At 44.2% G+C, this 27,981-nt stretch overlaps 2 protein-coding genes across 3 annotated transcripts; one reads left to right on the top strand and one right to left on the bottom strand.

Annotated features, from left to right (window-relative positions):
• Nucleotides 1–2,322: 2,322 nt before the first annotated feature.
• Nucleotides 2,323–19,133, bottom strand: paics (phosphoribosylaminoimidazole carboxylase, phosphoribosylaminoimidazole succinocarboxamide synthetase). Of its 2 annotated transcripts, XM_037698332.1 has the most exons (12): nucleotides 18,655–19,133; nucleotides 16,504–16,581; nucleotides 16,124–16,281; nucleotides 9,836–9,875; nucleotides 9,551–9,748; nucleotides 6,742–6,920; nucleotides 6,495–6,674; nucleotides 3,542–3,655; nucleotides 3,383–3,466; nucleotides 3,096–3,276; nucleotides 2,868–3,026; nucleotides 2,323–2,611 (listed from the first exon to the last, which is right to left on the bottom strand). In XM_037698332.1, the coding sequence occupies exons 1-12, from the start codon at nucleotides 19,046–19,048 to the stop codon at nucleotides 2,436–2,438; spliced, it is 1,941 nt and encodes a 646-aa protein (XP_037554260.1). In that variant the 5' UTR covers nucleotides 19,049–19,133; the 3' UTR covers nucleotides 2,323–2,435. The 2 variants fall into 2 exon arrangements, with proteins under 2 accessions (XP_037554260.1, XP_037554261.1); XM_037698333.1 differs by lacking the exons at nucleotides 16,124–16,281; nucleotides 16,504–16,581; nucleotides 18,655–19,133 and adding an exon at nucleotides 9,959–9,995.
• ppat (phosphoribosyl pyrophosphate amidotransferase) lies at nucleotides 10,335–27,225 on the top strand. The gene is made up of 11 exons (XM_037698334.1): nucleotides 10,335–10,574; nucleotides 21,581–21,647; nucleotides 21,829–22,035; nucleotides 23,749–23,861; nucleotides 23,950–24,095; nucleotides 24,425–24,497; nucleotides 24,593–24,744; nucleotides 24,819–24,946; nucleotides 25,021–25,242; nucleotides 25,729–25,849; nucleotides 25,942–27,225. Exons 1-11 carry the CDS (start codon nucleotides 10,354–10,356, stop codon nucleotides 26,109–26,111), a joined length of 1,620 nt encoding a protein of 539 aa, XP_037554262.1. The 5' UTR covers nucleotides 10,335–10,353; the 3' UTR covers nucleotides 26,112–27,225.
• Nucleotides 27,226–27,981: the final 756 nt, after the last annotated feature.

Here is a 27,981-nt window from a genome sequence, read left to right on the forward strand (position 1 = left end):
GAAAGCCTGCGCTATCACAGGAGACAAGGGAAAATGATGCCACAATACTCTGACTCATTCCCTTGGCTGCAAACTGCTGGAGCAACAGAAAAGATCAGACTGGGAGAATGGGCTCCGTGTTCCCTCCTGTGGCTGGTTGGAAGTCCTGCAACTAATCAAATACAAGACATTGAAAACCAGCAGAAGTAACATTAAAAACACACAGGCAGGATACTCTGAACCAGGTGTTGCACACAGCGTGCTGTTAGAGTTTAAACACAATAAAAAAACAAGTACCACTTTACAGTAAGGCTCCCCTTATAGATGGCTAATATAGATACACTATTAATTCCTCTTTAAACACTTTATACATCATTGATAACTGCTTATCATGCATTGATTAATGGTGACAGAGACAAAACTGACCAGTTTGTTGCCAAATAGTGAACCAAATCTGTTCACCTATACATTTCATAAGAGTTGTTATATTAAACATTTCACACTGAGTATACCTTGTAAGAACAATAAGCATTTGTAAACCTAATGCTTTTAGAGTATAATACTTATAATGTAGTGTTAAAGTACAATATTATATCCTAAAAATAGATTTACAGATGCTTATTGTGCTTACAAGGTAGTAACTTAGTCTGAAATGTTTAATATAACAACTCTTCTGAAATATGTAGGTGAACAGATTTGGCAAGAAATGAGTCAGTTTTGTCTCTCTGTCACTGTTAATTAATGCATAATAAGCAGTTATTAATGATTTATAAAGTGTTATAGAGGAATTAGTTATGTATTTATAAACTATTTATCAGCCATCTGTAAGGGGACCTTTATTGTAAAGTGGTACCCAAAAAGGTCCTTTTGAAGGTATTAACACTGCAGATTAAAAACTAGGAACATAAACAGTGCAAGTACCTGAAAAACTACAATCTCAGCACAAGAACGTGTGCTTGTCTAAAAAGCGTTACAGATACTATTATAAACCCTGTCTCATTTGTTTGAGTGGTTTACAAAACTCCACATTCTTAAGATAACAGGAAGTGTCTAAGATCACTTTTGAAATGTATAGTTATATACAGTAATAATGTAAATTCTATAACTCATTTGGATGATTTATTTGTAAAAATGTGAGATGACAGTCATAGCTATTTAAATAAGTATCAACTTGTACAATAAAAATAACTTTGAGAACAATGTACACCTCTACATACTCTGTTCAGTATGTCAGTGAAAGTGCCTGTTCTTGATAACTGTGGCACAACAGTAAAAAGGGCCAGACTATTTTTAAGTCATACATGATAACTAATCCAAGAGGGGCTAAAAAATTAATGAATAAAAGATTATGATCGTAAAACAACTCGCCTCGAAATTTTCAGTTTCATGTAAAAACAAAAACAGGTTTTTAAATCCTTTAACATCCATTTCACTTGACGTATAATTCGGTTTCTTTCTGAAAACACAAACGGCAGTAGCGTCCAGCTACAGCACTTCCAGAGCAGTGTGAGGACCTTCCCTGCTGGAGTTTTGTCAAAGGTCAGCTGAAACACGAGTAACCTAAAACCAACAGTGGTGCAAACATTTAGAAATTAAAAGTTGGCACCAACTATATGAAAACTTGGACTGAAGTCCTTTTAAGACGGCAGATATCCACTTTGTCAATCTGTTCATAGTTCACCTCCATTCTTCCAAACACCCATCTACAACAGGTAAGATATTGCTTCAACAAATGTGGTTAACAACTAGTTACTCTTTAGTGTAAAATATATATGGCAGTTACAAAGTCATTAATAAAAGTGCTTCATTTATAACTAGGTGTAACGTTTAAGAGTGGGTATGAAAAATGGAAATACAGTAGTCCCGTGTTTATCGCTGTGGATCCGTACCCTGAAGACCCGCGATAAGTGAAAAACTGCGAAGTAGGAATAGTAGTACAAGTAGTAGTTTTAGTATTATAAATACATATATTAAGGTGTTTAAAACCCTTTCCACAGCCTTGCAATATTCTAAACAATGTTTCTAGACTTTAAACACTTTAAGAGCACAACATGTCATGGACTCGGCTCTTGGCCACGCCCACTTCACAGCAGAACAGGACGTTTCTCCTGCAGTGTGGGCTGCACACAGGTGCTAAATGATTTTAAATAATTTATTTTAAATATAAATTCCATGTCGATTGTGCGGCTTACCCATCAATCAGCCAGTTGTGTGTCATGTCCAATTTTATTTTGAAAAACTGCGATAGAGCGAAACCACGATAAACCGCAAGGTAGCGAAGGACTACCGTATCACCATTTTGTTTTATTCCACCACCCCCATCGTAGAAATAAAACAAAGACAAATAATTCAAGAGGTTTTATTCATTAGTCTCAATCTGTTCATTTGTGTGTAAAGAACAATGAAGAAGGTCACGGAGGTTAGTGGGGGAACTAAGAAGACACTTTGGGAAGAGGCTAAGCAGCGGTGAGGCTGCAGGCTTGTAACTTCTGATCGGCCACCTTGAGGGACACCCAGGTGTTGAGCATGGAAGCCCTCAGTTTGCACCACACCAGGTGGTTGCTCAAACCGATGATCTGCGCAGCAAACTGAGCAGCGGCCTCGGGGGAAATGACCGTGGAGCAGCCGAGACCTGCAGGGGAAATACAAACAAGAGGCTCAGACAGACGGACCTGCAGACTGATGGACCTGCAGACAGACGGACCTGCAGACTGACGGACCTGCAGACTGATGGACCTGCAGACTGACGGACCTGCAGACTGACGGACCTGCAGACTGACGGACCTGCAGACTGATGGACCTGCAGACTGACGGACCTGCAGACTGATGGACCTGCAGACTGATGGACCTGCAGACTGCTGTCCAAGCACACAGAACGTTCTGCTCACCGCCTGGCATACGGAGCGACGACCACACATCCTGCACCCCCCAGTCCGGAGTGAGAGGAGGACAGTTGATGACAGGATACGCAGTGTTTCCAGACATCACCGGCCCGAGGCCGTTACTTCTGCCAGCGACAGCCACAAATATGGTCGGGACACCATCACCTGTGGAAGAGCATGTCAAATATGAATCGTAACATCATGATGAACAGCTCATGTCCCAAACTCACACACCTTCATATTCTGCTTTGATCCGGAGAGTCTCATCTGGACCCTTGTGTGCCGAGGTGATCCTAAGGGTGCAGGGGATCCCGTAGGAGGTACAGGCCTTCTTAATTTTCTCACAGTGTGCCATGTCTGAGGTGGAGCCCATCAGGACCACCACCCTGCCCCGGGCCTGGGGCTCCAGCAGCAGCTACAAACAAACCCACGTTATTTTCTACACATCAGACGACGGCACAAATCACATCCGACACCGTGACACAACTAAAACCAAGCAGAAGTCTGAAGACTCTGTGTACCTCCACCCTTTCAGAAACCCACTCAAAGTTTCGCTTCACCACCTGCAGAGCTGCCGGGGTGACTTCTTTGAGGTCTCTGTACACCTGAAAAACACGTTTTCAACATTTTAAACGTCACTAAAAGCCAATAGAAACGTCGAAACAAAGAAAAGCCCCGACCTGCTTGTCTTTTTGCTGGCTCCGATCTCCAGCGGGCCACAGCCTCCATGAATCGTTGTCGATCACGTCAGCGAGGACGATCTCTTGCGTTTTCACGTTCACACCAAACTCAATCTACGAGCGAAGGTAAACCAGATTAGAGGCGTCGCAACTCCACAGCACCCGCCACCTTTCATGCCCCGACGTGAGACCACCATCATCAGGTGCTGAGAAATGACAGCTGTAGCCGTCATTAAAACCCCTGGAAATAATGTGAGCCGTCTCAGGCGAGACCTACACTCAGAAGAGATGTGGGGCACGATGCTCAGCTACTACCACGTCAGCTCAAATGACATCAGCCGAGTTATAGCCTTGTTGTGCCGGCTAATGCTCATTAGCTGTGGCGGTCATCTTGAATTAGAACATCGAAAAGTTAATCAGCTCTAGATGTTCATTTAATAATTTATGAAAGTTCAATTTAAATCAGCTCCATGGTTTGAGACATTTTGCTAACAGGCAACAACAAGAGTTTGCCTTTGCTTTGTGGCTGAGGGTGATAAAGATGTTCCGTTTACACGACATGCTTTCATTCAACCAAGCTTTCTGAATGCAGGTCAGAGTGGAGATTTTCCAGTTGTGAAATGCTCTGCGTCAAGTTGCACGTGCACACTACAGGCGTAGATTTCACACATGCGCGGCCAAACGGCATGCTTCTCCCAACAACAGTGGAGCTGGAGTCCAGCACGCTGCTCCCTGAGCTACATTAAAACTGACCTCCTCATCAGTCCGCACAAAGCTTTGCACTCTCCAAAGAAATATTTACATTCTGCACCAGGGCTCCTCAACTCGCAGCCCGGGGGCCAAATCAGGCCCACGGGTGAACTCAGTTCGGCCCCCAATGGGTTTATTGTTAAATAAAACTAGATTTTAAACCATAAAACAAACTGACCGTAACTGCCATTCTACAAGCTGCTACCTTAGTCTCACACTTTGTGCCCGTGGTTTATATGCAGGAGCGTCTAATTTATGTTTTGTTTTCATAATTTTCAAAATGTATATTTTTAGATTTTATTTTGAAGGACTTCCTGCCACTGACTAACATTTTCCTTTGACACAGCTGGGAGCTCTTGGCTGTGGTTCCCCGATCTGTTGCGGAACTCGATCCGTAGTGTCGCTCATTTGCGCATGCACTAAATACTTCCGGGCCGCACGGATCGCCGTTCAATATGCTAGATTAAGGAAAACGTACTGGTATAATTCTGTTTATGAATAAGAACAGTCTTAATTTACTTAGAAAAGTAAGTGTTCTGTCCCGCTGATTTTAATGTTGCTAATTTACGCGACTCGTATTTCCGTTAAAATCATTGACATATTTACGTCATGGTTTAAATCATATGCATCTTCACCAGTGAGCGGCGCCGTTTCCCCATGGAAATAGTTAATTCTGTATCTTGCAGGGTTTTTCTCATTCAGCCCAGGCTGGGGGTCAGGTCTAATGCATGAGATTGGGGAATCACAGTGGCTCCCAGCACCCCGCCCTTCACGGGGGCAGGCGTTTGTGACACAAAGAGAATGCCCTCTGGTAATCAGATGTACAACAACTCTTGCTCAGGGTTTCAAATTCCCAACCGTAACTCCACCCACTCTGTCATCATGTGACCAGAAGTCTAACCTGAACAACCAGCGAGGTACTGGACCATCCCCCCCAAGATAGACGTGCATTCATTTCTTCAGATCGTTCCCGTGCTGTTACCAGATTTTGCGCTTCATGCACAGACCTGTTCATTTGTTCAGCGATTATGGAAAACACACGGAGAATTTTTAATGACGCAGCTTTCATGTTAAAAGTGACCGGCTGTCGAGGAGGAAACAGAGCTGCATGTAAGAAGCATCAATGTGTGTCGATGGTCAGGATTAGAGACGCAAAAGCACTCAAGTCTGGTACATGTTTTAATAAAAGTTTTTTTTAATTCTGCGTACGGTAAATATGCGTTTAGACACCAGTATCTCATTTAAGCTCAAACAGTGGCATTAAACAGAGCGGAGGAGACAACGGGGAGGGAGGGGGCTGCTCCCCCTTCCTTCCTTCCTCCCCACTCCTCCTCATGAGCTCTGCTGAGGAGAAATCACAACAAATGTATTTAGAAAGTTCATTAAAAAAACAGCAGTTGTTAACAAAAGTGTTTACCAATAAAAAAAATCAATGGTACTAATATAATGAATATTTACCACATTGTACCGGTATGATTTGTCTTCTGGACACATGACCTAGATCAGACTGGGCTTTACTGGTAAATAATTTTAAAATAATTTCAGTTACGTAGGTGTTTGGCACCGTTCTGTCCAGTGATCATGCTCACATAGTTACTGTGTTCATTTTGAAGTATAATGGTTGGAGCCATGAGTCAGACAGCCGAGCTTCATGACGATCTGTGCGAGTGAGTTGAAAGCAAGCTAGTTCCTGTGAAACACCATCTGCTGCCTGATCCTTGTACTACAACAAGAAAGCTGCGCACGTCGGAGCAGACTAGTTCCCGATGAACGATGGCTGCCCGCAGCTAAATGACCGGAGCATCTTATTTATGTACAAAATTATGATTAATCTTATATTTAATAAGTGCAGCTTAGAGACAGATGTGTTCTAAACCTTATGGTACTTAATGACAGTAACTCCTGGGTATCCTTTCAGTAACTGTGGTCCCCTGAGCAATTCAGCTGAAGAGCCCTGCTCTGCGCACAGGGTTCAAGCACCAGTGTGCATGCGCATTAAGTGGAGGTGCAAAATTCAGAGCGCCAGCTGGCATGACAACTACAGCGGAGTCGGGGGATTTTTGCAGTTCCGTGTAAACGAGGATTCCCCCCCTAAACCAACAACCAAAAAACACTACGTTTTTAGAGGCTGTGTCCGTGTAGACGGGGCCTCAAGTGTAAAGATCAGTGAGACACCAGTGGATGGTGATGTCACCTTTCTTACCTTCATGTCCACCAGGGTGCAGTTCTGAGTAGCCCAAGCCTTCTCCAGAATCTCAAAGATGGCCACCGTGCTGCGGTTCATGATGTCCACCTCACACCGACCAATAGTGACCCCAGCCAGAGAGAAGTTGGCAGCCAAAAGTTGCTCTTCTGACCACTGAGGGTCATTATTGGCATCATCCTAAAACCACAACAGATGAGCTTAAAACATGTTGCTGAATGCTGTGTGGTCACGCAACGAGACTTACTTTAAAAAACATCTCCATCTTCAGGGGGGAGAAACGGTAACCCTCTTTGACTCCGGGATTCCTCTTCAGGAAGGACCCGGTGGCCACTCTCCGACACACCCACTCAATGGGAATCATCTCGCAGTGGGCTGCAACGAACGCAGTGTCTGAGTGCTGCTTCTCAAACGCCGTCCTGACGCCTGGAAAACACCCGTCACACGTCACCAAGACTACACGGCACCGTCCATCACCGTCTTATTTGGTTAAATCAAAGTCCTTCTGAAGTGCACCTTCATATGACGGCGCCTCAAGTTGTTTTGTTTCCAACAGGATTTAAACATTTTGACGTTGGCGAGACAGATTCACGCCCAAGTTTAATTAAACAGATCAGCTGCCAGACTTTAAGAAGATCTTCCGTTCAGTCAAACACCAAAAACATTTTTACACAGTCCAACATTTTTCAGTCAGGTCACCTGGACAGTTTCTTTTTTTTGTGCTGAAACGTTTCGCCTTCAATCCAGAAGGCTTCATCAGTCAAGGAAACACACAACAAAACTGATTCTTCCCCCAACAGCTTACTCCAAAGTGGAACAAACCACTTCTGCTTGTGCTAAGATGGTCTCCTTGGTACGCCCCTCCTCCATTGTCGGCCCTCTTCCTTGTTGACAGTCTTGTCAACTGGTTGAAAACAACAAAGTCCATGCTCAATAATCCAGGTATACAATCCAACATTTTTCTTTGATGACCCGACTGAAAAATGTTGGATTGTATACCTGGATTATTGAGCATAGACTTTGTTGTTTTTACACAGTCTCGTGCGATATTGTGCGATGTCCTGCTCAGTTTGTTTCATGAAGGACTTTCAGCTAACAAACAAACACCACGTTAGCTCCGCATCAGTAAGTGTTTGTTAAGATCCTTAGGTGTAGCATCCACCTTAAACGAGACTGACTCCAAACTCTAATCTGCTGTCGATCCATGTATATCGTGTTTAAATCTGTCCAGTGGTTCACAAAATAATCCTCTAACAGACAGGAGTAAAACATTGGTGCATGCGGGCGATGATCAGGTTTTGGTTCAGCAGGATGTGATCGGTCATGCTATGACACTTGAAGTCACAAGACGGTCGTTGCCACAGCTCCGTGGAAGCACCAAGCTCACGAGTGGCACATGGTCCCACATTACCCAGTTACTGAGATAAAAAACAAGCAAAGGCTCAATGACGTCGTTCTGAATGCATCTTTCTACGTGTGCGAGCATGACTACATGATCAGCTTCCAGTGCTCACTCAGAACATTCAATAAATTTAAAATTAGTTACACTTCAACAATTTCACGCCAAACAATCCGACTGGAAATCATTAAAGGGGACCTTTGTAATCCCGTGAAGACTTTGAAGGCCTTAATTATCTTCTCGTCCGAAACAAACCAGTTTGGTGTTTTGAGTTCCTCACACTAACTCCAGTAGCTTCATTTTAGTTTTTAACCAGACAGCGTATACAAAGGTACTGCAGCCTTTACAACTACTTTACCATCTCTGCTGAAATACAGCTTAAAAAGTCATTACAGAAGTTACTTGACCATTAACATTAGGAAAAAATAACAGTTCGTTACACTGTGGCATTTAGTTTGTTAGGTAAAAGAAAGAAGTCAATATATTTTTGTACGAGGAAATTGTGGCAAATATTTAGTTTTGTACAAAACTAATTTTTAACATACTTGTGGAAAATTAGTTTTTAAAAAGGTCCATAAAACGACCAGTTTGCAGTTATTTAGGGTGTAAGAATGTCCTCAAATAAAAAGTCACAATCTTTATCTGAACTTGAAGTCAGAATATCTGTCGTCATTTTTCTGTTTCTGACCTGAACTTTTTAAACACGTGCATCAACCACGATTTAAAAAAAACATTAAATATGCCTCATACCCTACGAAAAGTCTACTCAGCTCCAATGATCCGTCAGGTTTTGTTGCCAACAGTTAAGTTTTAAACAAAGGTGAAACACATGCCGTTTTCTAACACTTCTTTTTTTTAACAAAGTTTGAAAGACACCAACAACCTTTTTTTAAAGAAAACTAACAAGTAGCAAAAAGTACATCTGATAGACTTTGGAGAGCTCTATGTTAAAAATGTGCACAAATAAAGCTGCAAACAGACTTTATTAACTTAAACATTAAACTTATCATTTGAAGCACGCTCTTGTGAAACAGCTGTAATGAGCTCACGTGGTAGTGAAATGAAGGGCAGCTGTGCGTACACTGCACCTTTACATTCAGATTAACTGGTACGCTTACCAATTAATGTTAAAATAATGATTTACACTGGCAGCCCAACCAACTTCACTGACCTGTCATTATATGCAGAAACCTCACGTATGAACTGTAAAACTCTCACAGGAGAGTATCTGGTCCAAGGATTAACTTGCCTTGGTTCTGAAGTTAGAAGCACAACCTGCACATTAATTTAGTTCAAGCGTAACGTGACGAGGCCAGACAAGAGCTGTGTGACCCACAAAACATCTGAAAAACTACCAGAGCTAATTAGTTCAAACTGCAGCATCTGGAATAGTTCAGGAGAACTTGGTTCATGTTTGGTTTGACACTATGCAGCATCTTTAAATTCAGAACTGTCAGGTTCATGTGATTTTCTGTGCAAGGAGCCCAAAGATGGCTGCAGCTGCTGGACCCCTAACCTTTGTTAATGATGTTTGCTGCAGCATTGCAGTTTTCATTCGTGCACACACTGCAGTGTTGCTTCAGGGTGGGTGTGACACCACTTCCAAACCTTTGCGTGCTCGTTTGAACGGATCTGACAACTTTCCCAGAGTCCTCACCAGATTCCTGCAGGAGCTGAAACACGCAGCACGTGGTTTTGTTGGCGATGGCAGCCTTGCCCTCCATCTCATCCTTCCTGGCAGCGTTCCCTGCAGTGATCTGGTCTTTGGACTGGACCAGAACCAGTCCTGGCTGGTCCACCAGCTCAAAAATCTGCTTGGTCTTCCCCTCGTTCAGCTTCAGGCCGAGGTGCAACTCTGAAAGCGTGCACATGAAAACATGGAGGCCCAACTTCAAGCACTTTTTATTTAGTCATTAGAGTGTGAATTTATATTTGTACGTACCTTGGGTGGAGGCCATTGTGCCGTTCGGTGCTGCACTGCCCTGGAAGAAACCACAAACGCCCCACAAAGTTAGGAGCAGCAGGAGGCGAGCGGGAATGTGGAGGAGAGGAAAGTGGGACGTGCCTTACGTCCGCGCTCAGCCAATCAAATCCATCCAAGCGATGCACCCAGCCAATCACCGCGGCGCATTGATCACCACGTGGCTAGAGGATGCTCAACTTTTGAACAAACAGAAAACATGAAGTGCCTCCATGTTTTCTGAGATTAGAGGATCGATATGTTAAAAAAACAGGGAGGACGTCCTTTGACCCAGCAGACACCACGTGTGTTTACACTCGTTTACACCAAATCTGTTCCGACTCATTTCTGATAACCGCTCCTGTTTTTGTTGTTTTTAAAGCGCATCGATTCTTTGACTCGTGATTTAAAGTTAGCACTTTTTTCGGACTCGTGATTGCGAGTTTAAGCAGTTTCCGCTGACCTCGTAAAACCACGCAGTGGAAGCACGTGTTTGGTCGATGCTCCACATGCGCGCGCACGCTCATTGCTCCCAGCGCGAGACGGTTGGTTCGACGTTAACGAGCAGCAACCGGAGGACGGCGAGCAGCGGGATGCAGTGCGAGGAGTCCGGTCTCGGGGAGGAGTGCGGGGTTTTCGGCTGCGTGGCTGCGGGAGAGTGGCCCACGCAGCTGGAGGTGGCGCAGGTCCTCACCCTGGGGCTCGTGGCCTTACAGCACAGGTAAGAAAGGTGTGCGCGTGGAGCCGCCGCGACTGATAACTTATCACAGTTAATGAGTTCAGAGGGCTCGTTCACATGATGAGGCACCTGTCGCCGCGGGCAGGAACTTAAATATACACACAACATTTAAACTGTAAAAAAGCTTTTATAGCTGCTCAAATACATTAAAAGTTATTTTGTGAAGTTCTAGAGCTTAAATGTCTAACTACAGCTGTAGTTTGTATCTTGCATTTAAAGTGCAAACTCCTGAAACGAGTATCTGAGGTGGTTTTTCAAGCTACAAGTGTCAGGTCAGTTTAATGAGGATGTGCAGGTCCACAAGATTAGAACATCAAGGAAAAGTTGTTTAACTTCCATAATTCCATTCAAAAAGTTAATCTTTAATACATGATAGATTCAGGGCCCACAATTTAAACGATTTCAAGTATTTGTTTGTTTATTTTTACATATTGTAGGCTTCCAGCTCATTAAACCCACAAAAGCAGGGTTTTAAAACATTAGAATACTGTGAAGACATCAGCCCACACTACTTCTCAGTTTTTGCAGAAAAAATAAAAAGAAAGAATTGAGGATCACAACAAATCAATATATGATGCTTTCAAAACAATATGTCAATCTTCAATACTTGGCTGGGAATCTCTTTGTCTTAATCTCTGCCTCGATGTGACGTGGCATTGAGGCATTCAGCCAGTGGCATTGACTGGGAGTTATGGAAGCCCAGATTTCCTTGAGGCTGTCAGATCTTCTTTGTTGTTGGGTCTGGTGCCGCTCATGTTCCTCTTGAGAATACACCATAGATTCTCAATGGGGTTTAGGTCCGCTGAGTTGGCTGGCCAGTCAAGCACTATGGCATGGGCATCAAACCAGGTTTTGGTGCTTCTGGGGCAGGGACCAGGTCCTGCTGGAAGATGAAATCTGCATCTCCATACAGATCCTCAGCAGAAGGAGTCATGAAGTCCTCTAACACATTCTGGTAGACTGTTGTGGTGACCTTGGATTTAAGAAAGCAGAGTTTACCAACACCTGCACCGGACATTGCACCCCAAATCATGACTGACTGTGGATATTTCACACTGGACCTCAAGCAGTATGGGTTCTGTTCCTCACCCTTCTTCCTCCAAACCCTTGGACCTTGATTTCCAAATGAAAGGCACACTTTACTTTCATCGGAAAAGAGGACCGAGGAACCCAACAGTTGTAGTCCATCTCCCGGATGCGTCTGAATGTGGTGGTTTTTGAAGCTGTGACGCCTCCTTATTCCACTCTTTCTGGATCTCTGCCAGATTCTGGAATCTTCTCTGTTTGATAATCCGCTGAAGCCCACGGTCATCTCTGTTGCTGGTGCATCTTCTCCTGACGCATTTTGCCTTTCCACTAGACTTTCCATTGATATGCTTGGACACAGCACTCTGTGAGCAGCCAGCCTCCTTAGCTATGAACTTTTGTGTCTTACCCATCCTATGGAGGGTATCAATGATGGTCTTCTGGCCAGTTGTTATGTCTGCAGTCTTCTCCATATTGAACCAAACTGAGACAATTGAACCAAACTGAAGCAATTTAATGACACCTGGGGAAACCTGTGCAGTTGCTTTGAGTTTAGTAGATGATCAGTGTCACACTCAGTTTAAAACATTCATGCCCTGAAACATTTGGGCTGATTTCTCCACAGTATTCTAATTTTTTGAAATCCTGTTTTCTTGGGTTTCATGAGCTGGAAGACTAAATTATGTCAAAATAAACAAATAAATACTTGAAATCATTTAAATTGTGGGCCCTGAATCTATCATGTATTAAAGATTAACTTTTTGAATGGAATTATGGAAGTTAAACAACGTTTCCATGATATTTAAATTTTTTTAGAAAGGGTCTGTATATGATTATAAAATGCTGTAAGTCCCTCTAAAGTGAAAGGTAATTTCTTTTACAACTATAACATGCAACTAAAGATTAAACGGATAAATCAAACACAATTTTAAAAATGTTTGTCATAATTATTGTAACCAGTCCAGTACTTTAATATAAACTGTTGTGCCCCAAAATAAGTAAGTGGTGTTTAAATCAAATTTGTTCTTGTAAAATTTGTCAAAGTGGTTAGGCTGCATTGTTCCAGAGTGTTAAACTAAGATCATCTTTTATTGAGAAGTGACAAAAGTTGTAGCCACATTTGTCAAACCCTGAAGTTATGAACCATCCTATGCAACATCTTGCATGATCTGTTCGAGCTTCGATTCTCGGCTACTCCACCTGACCCACCCAGAGTCAGGTCGCGGGGGCAGCAGTCTGAGCAGGGAGGCCCAGACATCATTCTGCGTGTCCAGGGTCTACCCCAAAACCCGACCCGGATTACGGCCGGTCTAGGGCTTTTAATTAGGTCAGGATCAGCCGCAATCCAATTATATGATAACACGGCTTGCCATACATCCACCAGCCGCAAGCAGCCATTTCTCAGCGAGCTGACCGGCCTCGAAAGAGGTACAAAGCTTAAGCTTCAGAAGGGACTGAACTGCCAGGCAGTGATCCATCGCTCAAATGGACGTTCATTCAGCCGCTGCGCTCAGCAGACGTGTGCAGCCTACAACCCAAACAGGTGAGACCCCAAAGCAGACGCATGTCTGTCCGTGTATCTCAGTAATTCAGAAGAATGCAGGCAGAAACGGGGTTTAAATGCTTTTTTTATGCCACATGAAAGTACAAACACCTCTCAGCTCCGAATCTTCTGCCCCGTTTATTCAGCTGCGCGTCCCTGATCGTTAATAACTAATTAAAAATGTCAGTTTTTTTCCAGGTTCGGACCTGTAATTACTGTTAATTGGTCGGGTCAGGTGGGATTCGGAAATTATGACTGTGTGCTGGGGCCGGGTCGGATCAGATTTTTTGCGCACAAATGCAACTCTAACGTGCACTGTCTGCAGAGGGTTGAAACTAGGGGTGCGCCAATTGCAGTTTTCTGGCCAATCACCGATCTCTAAAAAGTCTGAGCTGCCTATACCGATTTTGTAAGCGACACTGTCAGATCCAAAAAAGTTCAATCTGGTCCTCTGGACATTCAAAAAAACAAAACGAAGCAAAAAAATGTAGAAACGTTTCGTCTCTCATCCAAGAGACTTCCTCAGTCTGAGGTGCTGTATTCAGCTCAGTCTCTTAAATAGCACCTTCTCAGAGTGGATCAACCAGTTTGCTGCTGACAACCAAAACCAGCTGATCACATGCTCAAGAAGGACCATCAGCCTAACAATGGATCATTAGCACACTGATGGCTGTTTACTGTTCACAGAGGGCTGAGTGATACTAGCAATCACAGCATTGTAAGAGGGGGACAGTTGAACCCGGAGGCTCCACCCCTGTTTAACGATGGACGGTTTCTTTTCACAAAGATGGCCTCCTTTACTCCTCTCTCAAACCATCGTTCCTCTCTGTCCAGGATGTGAACATCTTCATCCTTGAAAGAGTGACCGCTGGCCTGGAGATGAGTGTAGACCGCAGAGTCCTGGCCTGATGATGTTGATCTTCTGTGCTGGGCCATCCTTTTGGCCTGTGGCTGTTTAGTTTCCCCGATCTGACACTGTCAGATGTTATAAGTTCACAATGCACCTTCAATTTTCCAACATAATTTTATTGGAAAAACATATCCTTGAACAATATCCGAGAAACAATACTAACTTGTTCTAACTGGCCATGAGGTAGTTGCTCTGAAATACAAATGAAGTTCAGAGAATTGTTGTCAAAACTAAAAAAATATGTAAAATTGGTTTCTCATGCAAGTGTCGTCCGATTTCCCAAAATTAAGGAAATCAGGGCCGATTTATCGGTGCGCCCCTAGTTGAGACTTCATACTCAAGCGTCCACCCTGAGTGGCTGCAGACCAGCTCCGCAGGCAAGGGGCGTTTACCTTGGGGACAAATTGAGGTCGCCGATTGGTCATTTGCTGACAGGCCTACTGGACTGAGTTACAGGTCGCAAAAAAAAAAACGAGAGCTGGCAAGCTGGCAGCCCCAACGGCAGCGGTGTTCTGGGTTTTATGTTATTAATAAAAAGTTCTAAAAAAACAACAACAAAAAAACAGAGCGCTGGCCCTGCGACCCACACATCAGACCAGCCCACAGCCACACTGGGCCTGATTTTAATTAACTCGTGACAAATTCCTTAATTTCTCACAATTTCAGTCATGGTGTCAACTGACAAGGAAGAGATCTCTTGCCTCTTGGAAAAAAAAACAAAGGTCATTAAACCAAACCAGGGATGAAGAAGGGGAATTTAATACATTGGTGTCGCATACAAATCAGTCCATCACCGAGCAGTTTATTGTGTGACACAAAGTACGCATACGTGGCCGTAAAAATTGAGCTTTCACGGACATGCCTGCAGGCGTCCGCTTCGACTCTTAATCCGGTATGCGCAGACCTCTGCGGACTGAAGTGCGCCCGAGTATACTCCAGGCTTGAGTGTGGCTTTTGAGACACTGATCCTCGTCCCAACTATTCACACTTGCCTGCAAACTGCACCAGTGAGAGGTGGACAACATGATGACACCAACAAAACAACATCAGAGGGACCCAATCACCTGGTTCTACGCAAAAGTTCTGTTCATAAAAGTTATGAACACAATCATTGTTAACGGGCAACCCTGGTGGAGTCCCAACGCTCACCCTAAAGTGATCGGACTCACCTCTGGCAATGGGTGAGGAGTCATTGTGAACACCTTGGACTATTTACGTTGGAGCCCCACCGATATATTGGTAAGGCCGATATTTTAGGTCAATATAGACGTTTGGGGACATATCGGTATCAGTGATAACTGTCCCATCATGCATCGATATGAACACTTTGAACAAGTTGTGATCTTACTTACAAAAGACGTAACTGTACAATGTATCCATCAGAGGGCACATACAGACTACTTTCCAGTCATGACCGGTCACTTTAACTTGCACTTTTAACATGGCCGCAGCAGGGAGTACTGTGTATTTGCTGAACAGAGCATGGCAAGTTTATTTAACTGATCTACAAAATAAATCTGCAGTAATAAATTCTCTTCAATCCTCCAACCTGCTTGTCATAAGCTACGTGCCTCTCAAGTTAGCAAGCTAGCGTTTAGATGGTAAATGGACTGCACTTATATGTTTTTCTGTCTTATTAAGATACTCAAAGCTCTTTACAACCTGTGCCTCATTTACCCATTCATACAGCTCTATACTAGATCTCTACAAAGCTAATTGAACAAATCATTCTGAGACTAATCAGAGCTTTATCACATTCATTCACTGATGGGAGGCTGAGGGGTTCAGTGTCTTGCCCTGAGACACTTCGGCATGTGACTGCTGGTGCATTCGAACCCCCAACTCTCGCATTGGAGGACGACTGCTCTAACCACTCAGCCAGACGCCCGTGGAGGATAGAAAATGTGAACGCACGTTAGGAAGACTGTTTCAAGACTTCACGTGTTAAAACAGATTTAAAAGTAGCTGTCAGTCGGGCTCTAATTTAAATGCAACCTATCTTAAATACTGTATCAGTATTTAAGTCCGTAGCGCAGGTTATTGAGATTATACCTGTGTATGTTGGTGTAGATGAGGAGGGGCCATTGAATAAACAGATTTGATCTTAATTATTGGGATGTGCTCCAGCTCCTCTTTGCACTGGGCCTGCACTTTGTCAGCAGGATCACGGCCTGGCCTCGGTTGCTTTGCTGGCGTCTGGAGTGTAGTGTCTGAAAATACAAACCATGAGGCTTGTTAGTTGAGTACAAGTTTTTCCAGCCTACTGTTGGATCTAAATTTTATTACTTCATTCAATAAATGTATTCATGCAAAACACAATGCATGTGTTGGTAGTGTGATTATCAGACTCCATGGCAAATCATGGGGCTGAGACTGAAGAGTCATTTGTGGACATCATGTAACCCACACATTGATCAAAGAAGCGTTCAAACCTTGATCTACAGCTTTCCTCTTCTGTCCTCTGTTAGCTGATAAAGTGACATATTTTTCTGCCAACCTTTCAGAAGGGCCTGCACACAGCACATGACCAAAAAGAGGTAAAGATTAAAGCAAAGTTCAACTAAAAGAAATGAATAATCCCTTCTGCCTGACGGGGGTGTTGTGGATGTTGAGGTGTAGAACTTGTTGCCCGCCTCCCAAGAATTGTTGTGAAGTGAAATAAATATTGGAGTCTGTGTGCACGTTTGTTACCAAGATATCTTCTAAACCAGTGGACACATTTTGATGGAATATCCAGCAAGTAATCATGGGAAGTATGGATGTGTATAAAGTTGTTGGTACCTTTTTCACAAAAACTAAAAGAAATGTATAAATAAATACACAACTGATGTGACTGGTCAAAACAGCTCCACTTTTATCTCACAAGTCCCATAAACCTCTGGGTGTCTAAACACGCCTTGTGTTGAAATTTCGTCTGGCTTTTTTGTGCTTTCCGGTCAATCATGGAGCCCTCCCGGGTCTTCAGCTCCCACGGTGGGGGCAGATAGTGATTCGGGGCACTAACGATCTGTTGTTAGTTACTGGCGACTGATTGTTACACTGATGGTCCTCCTTTTACATGTGAAAAGCTCGTTCTGGATGTCCCAACAAACTGAGAAGGTGCTATTTATAGGACTGAGTTTTGTGGCAGGCCTCAGTCTGATGAAGTCTTTCAGATGAAAGAAGAAACGTTTCAACCAAGAAGAATGTGTCCAGATGACCTGACTTAACTCTGTTGGGCTTATTTACCCGGATGGTTGAGCATGTATCAGGACACGATGTAGCTTGAGTTCTTTTTCCTACCATCTGCACCATTATACCGATCAACCTGGGGTTGCATTTCTTTTTGCATCGATGTCCTGAGAGGTTGACTACAGACCCAGGAACCTTGTACTTTTAAATATTACTGGCACCTGTGGTCCCGAGCCTGAAGCTGCTCACAGATGGTCTTTACTTTTATAATGGATATCTAATTTTCTCTCTGAGCTCCTCAGACAGCGCTCGCCTTTGCTTTCTGGGCTCCACGTGCACACCAAACTACCCCGTGGCATGTTTGTTGCCTTTAAATGCTCAACGAGATGCACAAAGGCATCTGTGATACTATTCAAGGCAAACAGTTGACGAATGACTACTGTATAGCAAACGGTAATATTCTCTTTAAGGAACTAGCAGGTCTGTCCATAGTATTATAGCATATTGTGACTCCCACTGAAACGTTGTCAAGATGATGGGGACATAAAGCAAGAAGACAATGCAGCACTTCACAGATCATTGTGACCGGCTTCCTGTGCGTACATTAATGCATATTGGTGTGAACTGTTACAACATCTGTCCTTGCCAGTAACATTTCACTGGAGATCAATCTTCACCTGCCGTGAGTGTGAGTGCTTCCTTTGGATGAACATCTTTAAAGTGTTTTCCATCGAACACATCTCTCTGCTAAATAAGTCATTTCTTTTCACGTGATTTTTAGTTTAATCTGTTCCATACTAAAAGAACGTAGACTGGATCACTTCACAACATAAGGAGCGTAGTTTCAGTGAGATGTGCTGGTACCAACAAAGTTATCCACATCTGTACGTTTACAACTTGTTAACTTTTCAAATCCTATTCAAGGTGGCTGCCACAACCAGCACAGCTTTAACAGAAATAAATTGCCATAACTCTGTTAATTTTACATGTATTCACCTAAAACTTGGTGTTTTTAGCTAAAACCCATGTCCAACACGGTCTGAGCAGTTTGTGCCAGAGTGTTGAGTCGACACTGTTTGTTAACTAAATATTCAACAAATCCCTGGATGATTCTAAGGATTAACGAAACATTCTGAGCAGGACATGTAAATATGACGTGTTCGCATCAAATGTTTGGGGATTTGACTAAAACAGCCTCGTGTTTTCTCAACATAAGATGATGTTAGTTAAAACTAGCTAAAGGTGGCGAGCGATGTGCATTCAATTGTGCTACTGCTCCTTTAATGCTTAAAGGAAAACGTTTGTCCTCCTTGCTTTTAAGTTGCATTGTCTTTGTAAAATTTGTAATTTTTATAGGCCTTTGTTGTAAAAGTGAAGAAATGACTCGATCTGTAGATAAATGATCAGCTCACTCATTAGTCTGTGGTGTTGATCCACGTGATGCTCCTGGACCGTTTGCATCCTCGGATCATCAGGGTCTGATGCTCCGTCGGTGGCTACAGATGAGACGGAAGCAGAACTGCAGGTCCTTTCATCCGTGTTGATCAGGTACACATCCTGCTGGGTGTCCTCACTTCCCTGTAAAACTCTAACTGTGCTTGAATGTGCAGAGTCAGCAGCTGTTGTGTCACACGGCGATCCGTTAACAGTGTGAGTCATGATCGCGTCCACTTCATCGTAGAACTTCATGATGCGTTTTCGCTCGGCTTCGTCTGCCTTACCCCTCTGCAGGGACCGGTAAAGGTACTTGAGGTTTTTGTATTTGGTGTGACACTGCTTCCAGTCACGCTCTATGCCTTGTTGCATCAACCTGGTGGCAATCTGGACAAAGATGTCCCTTTTTCTAGTTGAGCTTTCCAGCTGCCTGCATATGTGCTCGTCAGACCAGACCTGGATTAGAGCTTGCACTTCTTGGTCACTCCAGTTTCGGCCTATGTCTGATACTGTGACCACATGGAACTGTCCAGGCCCCGATGAATCCGCGTGTGTTGAGTGGATCTCTGGTGAGAACAACAAACAAACATTATTCTGACTGCTAATTGTACAGGTGATCTGGCAGGCTCATATTATCCTACCTGTGCCTCTCCATTGGGTCTCCATTTCTCCATCAATGTCATATTCATCACTGTTTTCATCTAGAAATGAAAAGTGTATTATGTTTGATTGTAAAACTGCTGCTGTGTGTGCGTTGCATCATGAATACGTACCGTCATCAATTTCTATGACAACCTCGCTGTCTGCGGCTGTCATCGGTCTGGTATTGCCTGGTGGTGTCTGGAGCCTTTCAGCTGCCATTTCACCATTGTACAGTCTTCTCTGCATTTCCACACTCCCATTTTCCAGTCCCTGGTTCAGCAGGATTGCTTCCACCTCCTCAAAAAACTTCATGTACTTTCCAGGGCTCCCGGCGCTGCTGCCGCCTCTGGCCATGTGTGCGCTTTTAGCGGTCTTGTAGTCGTATTTCAAATTCTTATATTTGGTTCGACACTGTTTCCATTTGCGTACCACGCCAAACTTTCTCTGCATCTGACGGGCCATCTCCTGGAAAATGCGCTTATTGCGTAAGGTGGTTTTCAGGCGTTCTCGAATGTTCTGGTCAGCCCAGACACACAGCAGAGCCCGCACCTCATCGTCTGTCCAGTGGCGTCCCCCTTCTTCAGCCACATTTGCCGTGTACGGAAGTGTTGGATTGATTCGGCTCTTGTTTCCTGCAGAGACGTTCACACCTTTATCTAGGCCTGTTGTGATAAACAATAAATCAATTGATAGCACGATTCGACTTTATTGTTTCTTCGTGTTTCTTTCTTTCTACTGAAGACACTGGATGACAGAAGGATCAACTCCGGTGCTCTTCACTGACCCTTCCTTTCTCTTTAAAATCCATTTTAACCGCCCAAAATTGTGTTTTTGGATCATTAAAAGCAGCTAAACTGAGAAGCTACGAGCTAAGCTAACAGGCTGACCTCGGGGAAAAATCCTCCGTCTTGTCGAAGCTCCAAAATTCATGGTTGAAACCCATGCCTTCGCCTAAAAAGTTGTTTTTCTCTGAAAAAAGAAGCTGAGAACTTGTTTACTGTTTTTTACTTTGTGTGACAAATGCTATGCTAAAGAGCTCAAACTACACCGAGCGTCCATTTTGAGAACCAAAAAACAGGAAGGAGAGACAGCCCGTGTCACGTCAAGGGGCCTCCCTCCCATTTTCTTAAAGAGACACGCTGCTCGCTCCCTCACTGTCCATCCTTCAGTTCAGACGGTCTTATACTGCCATCCGGTGGTCGACAAACGGTACTGCCCACAAAAATTAGCCAACATTTCTTCTTAAATTTGACAATAATTACTAATTATTGTCAAATTTTAAACAATATTATCATTTATCGCAGTAATTTCTGAGACAATTAACCGCCCAGCAGAATGTTATCGTGACAGGCCTACCTTCATCTTTTTTCAAAATATCTCCATCAGCATTTTAGAGCAAACAAGCAGAAGCTAGTTGACATGCTTATGTTTTGTCAGTATAAGGATAGTTGCATGTTTTTGTCTGCTGTGTGTCTCAAACCTACATTTACCTTCATGCATTGAGACAGAGGATGGGTAGATGCCTCTTTGATTACCCACATCTTTGTCCCAGCCCTCCACCAGCCTTCCATCCAGGCCACAGTTAGTTGACGTGCCTGCTGCTGCGTCAGACATCCTGCTCTGAAGTCCCAGACTCCTGCTCTTGGCCTGACACTCCCTCCAGCTGCGTGCAAAACTGAGCCTCCTCAGACGCTCTGAAATCAGCTCAAACGTGGCTCTGCTCTCTGCTACATGCTGAGCTCCTATCTCCTCCCAAACTGATACCAGAGCCAGCACTTCTGTCTCCCCCCACTGCCTTTCCACCGAGCCTTTTTCCTCCACCACCTCTCTGTCTTCTCTTTGTCTCTCTGCTCCTCTCTCCATGTTTGAGCTGACCTGGAAACGTTTTCTTTCCCCCAGCCCCCCAGCCTCTGCTGCCCAGTTCCCTAGGCAACCAGGCGGTTAAGCCTGAAAGCAACGCCTCCGTGCTGAAAAGCAGCCTCACCACTGGCTTAAGCTGTGTGCAGAGGGGGAGGATCTCCTGTAATCTGAGAAGCAGCTTGGTAAATGTACCAAATCTGCAGCAAGACGTCTCTCCATATAAGGCAACTGTGCATCAGAGAAGCACCAGTTATTTTGTCTTGTTCCTCATTCCAGCTCCTTTTTATTGATCAAGTCAGACAGGTTTGATCTACATTACACTACAGAGCTGAAGACCGATTGATGATCGGCCTCGCACTCCCCGCTGATGCATTTTAATTCATACTTTGGTTGTTTTGTCAGGGGTCAAGAAAGTGCTGGCATTGTCACAAGTAATGGAGCCACCTCACCCACATACACAAGCCACAAGGTAACAATTTATGACCTTTGTGTTTGAGTCACACCGTTAAAACAAAGCACTATGATTTAATTACAACAGATGTGTTTTTATTGTTAAAGGTGCACAGAGTTGCATAGTGTTATACAAAACCATCGTTTTTTATTTTGTGCAAAACTAATTAAAATCCATAATCCCTCCTGGCATTTTACAGGGCATGGGATTAGTGAGCTCTGCTTTCCCACCCGAGGCTCTTCTGAAGCTGCGTTATGGGAACCTTGGTATTTGTCACACACGCTATTCAACCACTGGGATCTCGGAGCTGCAGAACTGCCAGCCCTTTGTGGTGGATACACTGCACGGCAAGATCGCTGTGGCACACAACGGGGAGTTGGTTAACTCCCGCGCTCTTCGGAAGAAGGTGAGGCCCAGACAGGTTAGGCAGGATTCCCTTGTGCACCATGAACGTGTTGCAGTTGATTAAGTGAATGACTGAATTAGTTAATACCCATTGTTTTCATTGCTTCAATGAAACTAGAGCACTTTAAAATATTTGAGCAGTTCACAATATGAAAGCAAAACCAATACACCTAATATAAATAACTTCTTGTTAATATGGGTTAATATAAAGCGATCGTTGCTGTTTTTACGTGAGTTCTACATGACAAGCTCCCGTTCTGACTCCCAGAGGGCAGGAGAGCAAACAGCAGCTCTCGGGTCTGCGCTGCCTTTGATTGTGTATAATGAGACATTTCAGACTGAAAATGGAGAACGCAGAGATCAACCAGCGATTTGTCTTTTGTCCGTATGACCTTCTGAATGACCTTCAGCAGCAAGCACACTACACTGTCATGTGCTGTGTTGTATCTCATTAGTGGAGCTATAGATGGTCAGCTGCTGGAAAATGAATGACTCTTCTTGGCAGCTCAGTGAGCTGAAGACAGATTTTTATCAGAAGTTGGTTTGTTTGTATCTGTATATACTTCTCATGAGTGTAATTGGTCATATGCAAAGAAAACATCTGCACAGTTGTTTAAATGAAGTAACACTTCTGTATAAATCTAAAAAAGTTTAGACAAAAACTTTGGCAGCACGGTGGCTCAGTTGGTAGAGCTGCTGCCTCTCAGCGAGCAGGTCCCTGGTTCAAATCCCGGTCCAGGACCTTTCTGGGTGGAGTTTGCATGTTCTCTCCGTGCTGCGTGGGTTTTATCTGGTACTCCAGTTTCCTCCCACAGACCAAAAACATGCATGTTAGGCTGATTGGTAACTCTAAATGGTCTCTAGGTGAGAGAGAATGGTTGTTTGTTTCTATTTGTCCCTGTGATGGACTGGAGACCTGTCCAGGGTGTCCCCCACCTCTCACACAGTGATGGCTGGAAATGGGCACCAGTGACCCCTGCGACCCGAAAAGGAAGAAGCAAGTAAAGATGATGGACGGACGGACAACTGGACTTTATTTTGTAACTGAACTGGAGCTTTCTCAGTTCAAAGGACTGGGAGTGTGGCGTTAAATGAAAAGGTTAAATCAGGTGATCTGGACAGTTTGTTTTTGAGAGAAACGTTTGATCTTTCATCCGAAAGACTTCATCAGCCTTGCTTGAGGTGTAGGTGAACTGCTGAGACTTGTCCTGTGGAGCTGGCTCCACACAGGAGAGCCACCTCAAGGATTAGGGACACTCTTTGAAGGACCAAGACGGTCACTTTTTGGACCAAGAAGACAGATGTAAAAAGAGAGAAACCATCTTTAAACAGAGGAGGAGGAGGTCTCAGATTTCATCTTTCAAAAACATAATGCAGCTTTAGGACTGATACGGAATCAGTTTCACTCCAATCAAGATGTGATCATCTGTGAGTCAGACTAACAAAGACCCTGACTAACCTCTGTTGTGAGGAGTGAGAGGGCAATCTGCATGTGAATCTAGCAGACGGAACACGCCAGCTTTATGACTTGAATTCCACACTCCCTGTTCTTTGAACTGAGAAAGCTCCTGTTGAGAAGAGAAACGTGTTCAGGTACAAAAAGTCCAGTTGTTTTGTCTTTAATCTGTTTTGGATGTAGCGTGTCCTGGATGACTGAGTCTTCACCAGCATAGTTCTGTATGGACACTGGATGAGTTGTAACCATGCTGTGCAGGTGATGCGTCATGGTGTGGGCCTCTCCACCGGCTCAGACAGTGAGCTCATCACTCAGCTGCTGGCTTTGACTCCGCCCATGGAGGAGCTGGACACACCTGACTGGGTTGCAAGGTGAGTGGAAACACCCAGTGTCGCATGAATCCATCATTTTTATTTTTCTTCATAACCTTTTATATGTCTGCTCCTCTTTAAATGTCAGAATTAAAAACCTGATGACTGAAACCCCCACGTCATACTCGCTGCTGATCATGTTCAAAGACGTCATCTATGCGGTGCGTGACCCTTATGGAAATCGTCCCCTCTGCATTGGAAGACTTGTTCCCATCTCTAAACTCTACAGTACAGGTACTTGTACACAGCAGAGGCTTTAAACTGTGATCTTAGTCTGTCAGCAAGATTACACCACGTCTACCTGTGTGAATGTTGTGGAACTCAAAGTTGGCCCTTTCTCTAATGCAGCTAGAAGTATGGAGCAACTTTTCATGGAGCCTTTTATTGATCAGTTCTGGGGGTCGCTCTCTAAACTGTAAATAAGCATGTTTGCCCTCGAGAGACCCCAAACTGATTTTCTGATACAGGGGCCTCGCAGCAGTTCAACAGAACGGGCTGGCCTTTGATTTTGTCAAAGGTCAAACAGCTACTGGTGGATGATTAGCTCGACTCTTTCTTGTTAGGTGCAGAAGAGGAGGACACTGAAGGGTGGGTTGTATCGTCAGAGTCCTGCAGCTTCCAGTCCATCGGTGCCAAGTACTTGAGTTGCATCACGTCCCTCATCATGCATGTTCTGAATTATAACTGAACCTGCATTTCTGAGTTCACTACATTTTCATACCTTCACTCAGGTATTACAGAGAGGTCTTACCAGGAGAGATTGTGCAGATATCCAAGCATGGAGTCCGGTCTTTGAGCATTGTGCCCCGCCCTGGAGGAGACCTGCCTGCCTTCTGCATTTTTGAATATGTTTATTTTGCCAGACCAGACTCAATTTTTGAAGGTATTTATGTACTTACTGAAAACAAGTTGTTCACTGTGCAGCTCGCGTGCCGTCTCAAATGTAATGCCCTGCAGGACAGATGGTGTATACTGTGAGGCAGCGCTGCGGTCAGCAGTTAGCCATTGAAGCTCCAACAGAGGCTGACGTGGTCAGTACTGTGCCCGAGTCTGCAACCCCTGCTGCTCTGGGCTACGCTCAGCAGGTCAGTCTTCAAACCCTCTGGCTGTTTGCCTCCTGGTGGACCTCTTCCCTTACACCCTCCTTCTTTCCTTCCAGTCAGGTCTTCCCTACATGGAGGTTCTGTGTAAGAACCGCTATGTTGGCAGAACATTTATTCAGCCAAACACGCGCTTGAGGCAGCTTGGAGTGGCCAAGAAATTTGGGGTTCTGACAGACAACTTTGCGGGGAAACGAGTGGTGCTGATTGATGACTCCATCGTCAGGGGCAACACGATCTCCCCCATCATCAAACTGCTGCGAGAAGCTGGTGCAACAGAGGTTGGTTGCACTGAGCTTTTTTCAACTGTGCTTTGATACAGACTGCCTTTTACTCAGGTTCTCCAGTAGAAAGTGTTTGGATGCAATCAGAATTGTCTCTTGTTGGTAAAAGACCCCATGCTATTTACCAGAGTTCATCAATAATCCAGGTAAAAAGTCCAAGAGTCAGGTCCTCTGGACAGTTTCTTTTAGCTGAAATGTTTCGTCTTTCATCCAAAGCGCTTCTTCAGTCCGAGGAGCCACAAACGTATAGTGTGTTACTTATTAGACTGATTGTTGTGGCTCCTCTGACTGAAGACGTCTTTTGAATGAAACGTGAAATGTTTCAAAAAGAAGAAACCGTCCAGAGGACCCGACTGAGCTTTGTTGGACCATAACATTGAACATTTCTGACCAGATTATTCAATGTGTAAATGAACTTTAATTTTTTGTACCACTTCCATGACCTGACACTCACAGCTCATATTGACCTGCTGTGTTGAGCAGGTCCATATCAGAGTGGCGTCTCCTCCCATCAAGTTCCCCTGCTACATGGGCATCAACATCCCAACCAAAGAGGAGCTCATTGCCAACAAGCCAGAGTTCAAGGACATTGCTGGTTATATTGGTAAGTCTTTCTGTACAACATGTTGCATTGTCACTTCGGCCTGGTGTTCATTGCAGAATTTAAATGTAGTTTATTCAAACCATGCTGCACAGGAGCGGACAGTGTTGCATATCTAACTGTGGAGGGCCTCATCTCGGCTGTTCAGGAGGGAGTTGCCTCCTTCCAAGAGAGCAAGATCAGATCCAGTGGCATCTCTGGCCAGACTGTGGGTCACTGCACCGCCTGCCTGACGGGGAAATACCCCGTGGAGCTGGAGTGGTAACTCTACCACCACGAGCAGCTGGAGCGACAACAGAACTGTCACGATGGGAGTGCAAGCTTCCTCAGCAGGACAAGCCGCAGCCTCGAGTGTCAGTCCTACCGTCCACATCTGTTGCACAGCTGCAGGCGAACTGTTCCTGCAGCCGTCATTTAGCTCCAAACTGCACGTGGAGACGGCCGAGGTTTGCAGCTCTGGAACATTTGAACCTGCTCTCGCTGCATGCTGCGATTACAGGAGCACTTCTCTGGACACATCGTGACGTCTTTGTACCTCTTTATGTTCAACTGAAACCAGCTTCACTTCATGCAATTTACACTCAAGTAGTCAGAAATTAGAGTTAGGTGTCAGAAAGCACACGAGACAAGTGACCAAAGAGTAAGAACTTTATTTTATTGAACAATAAACAAACATGCTGTATTTTTAATATCTGTTTGACGTTTAAAAATTAAGTGTACACTATATTGTAACAAACAGAATGCATTGAGAACGTGTTCTGTCTTTAAGTGTTGGTTTTTTTATGAAACAAATGCAGACACAACCAGATTAAAAATAGTATCTAATAAAAGTTCACATGTACAATGTATACTTTTTAAACCATCATGCAGTTTGAAAATGCTGCAGGATTGTAGGATGAACACTGGAACAGTCTCTTACTGGTTTCTGTTAAGAAAAACTGGGCAAGAAGAACAGGGGGGGGGACCAGCTTTCAACTCCATCTTCGTCAGCGAGGGGAGTAGCCACCGACCACTGTATCCTCACCTGTTAAAAGCATTAAAGTGTGATTAATCCTAACGTAATTTAGAAACGGTCACTTGGTGCGGCCACGCTTCTTTTCTGTTCTCTGAAAACAGTTTGGGTCGACACCAAAGCAACGAGACTGGAGAGCAACAGTTCTTTTATTTACAGATGTTTGCATCTGCAGCAGGTATTGGTATGATTTGTAATGAAAGACATTTTTCAGTATTTGTCTTGAAGAGATGACTTGGTGAAGAAAAACGAGCTGCAGCTGGTGATGTCAGCGACGGGCCAGAGGGCGGACTGGACTGGACTGGGATTAAAAACCAAGACCAGCTTTTCAAAAGTTCAGAGAAGTTTATGGACTGATGAGGCCAACAGTGGAAAGACTCAACTCAATCTGCAGTCTACACAAACGTTCTGTTTGCCAATTTAAACATGCAGTCACACTCAACACTTTATTTTATTAAACCTAATCTCCAATTGGGAAATTAATTCTCTGCATTTTTCCCATTGCACACGTGTGCACACTTGTGGAGCAGAGGGCTGCCATCTAGGGCAGCCTGGGGGAGCAGCGGGGGCGTTTAGGCTTCACCTTTCCCACCTACATGTTGATGTAACGATCGGGGGATTTGAACCGACGACCTGATCACAGGCCCACCTCCTCCAACCTCTGCACCACCACTCCCCATGTTCCAGCCTGGCGGACATGAACCTGCTGCAAAGAGGAGCGTGGAGGGCCTGACCCACTAAAACAAGAGCATCACAAAAGAAGAAGGCAAAGTTTGGTGAGAACATGGGGTCACAGGCTGTACGGTTTATTCTCTTTAATCCAGGTGCCTGTTCAACACGGGCTCGCCTAAACATCATGTTCATTTATAAATAAGGCTGTTCTATAAGCTGTGTATCTAATCCAGATGTAAACACTTGGAAATAAAAGCTGAAGTGCTGCTCGTGTTTCACTCTTTGATATCCAAACCAAATGGTTTTGAGTCGACAGCAGAAGGAAAGGAACTTGTGTTCCAGTATTTTTGAGGGGAGTGGATGTGAAAGATGCAGAGCTTACCTAGAACACAAAGGTCTGCTGCAGATCCGTGTCGGTGCCCTCTCATGCAGGCTTCCTGGGGTGCTGCAG

Source organism: Nematolebias whitei, chromosome 3, assembly GCF_014905685.2.
Source record: "Nematolebias whitei isolate Nwh7 chromosome 3, NemWhi1, whole genome shotgun sequence".
NCBI classification, from domain to species: domain Eukaryota; kingdom Metazoa; phylum Chordata; class Actinopteri; order Cyprinodontiformes; family Rivulidae; genus Nematolebias; species Nematolebias whitei.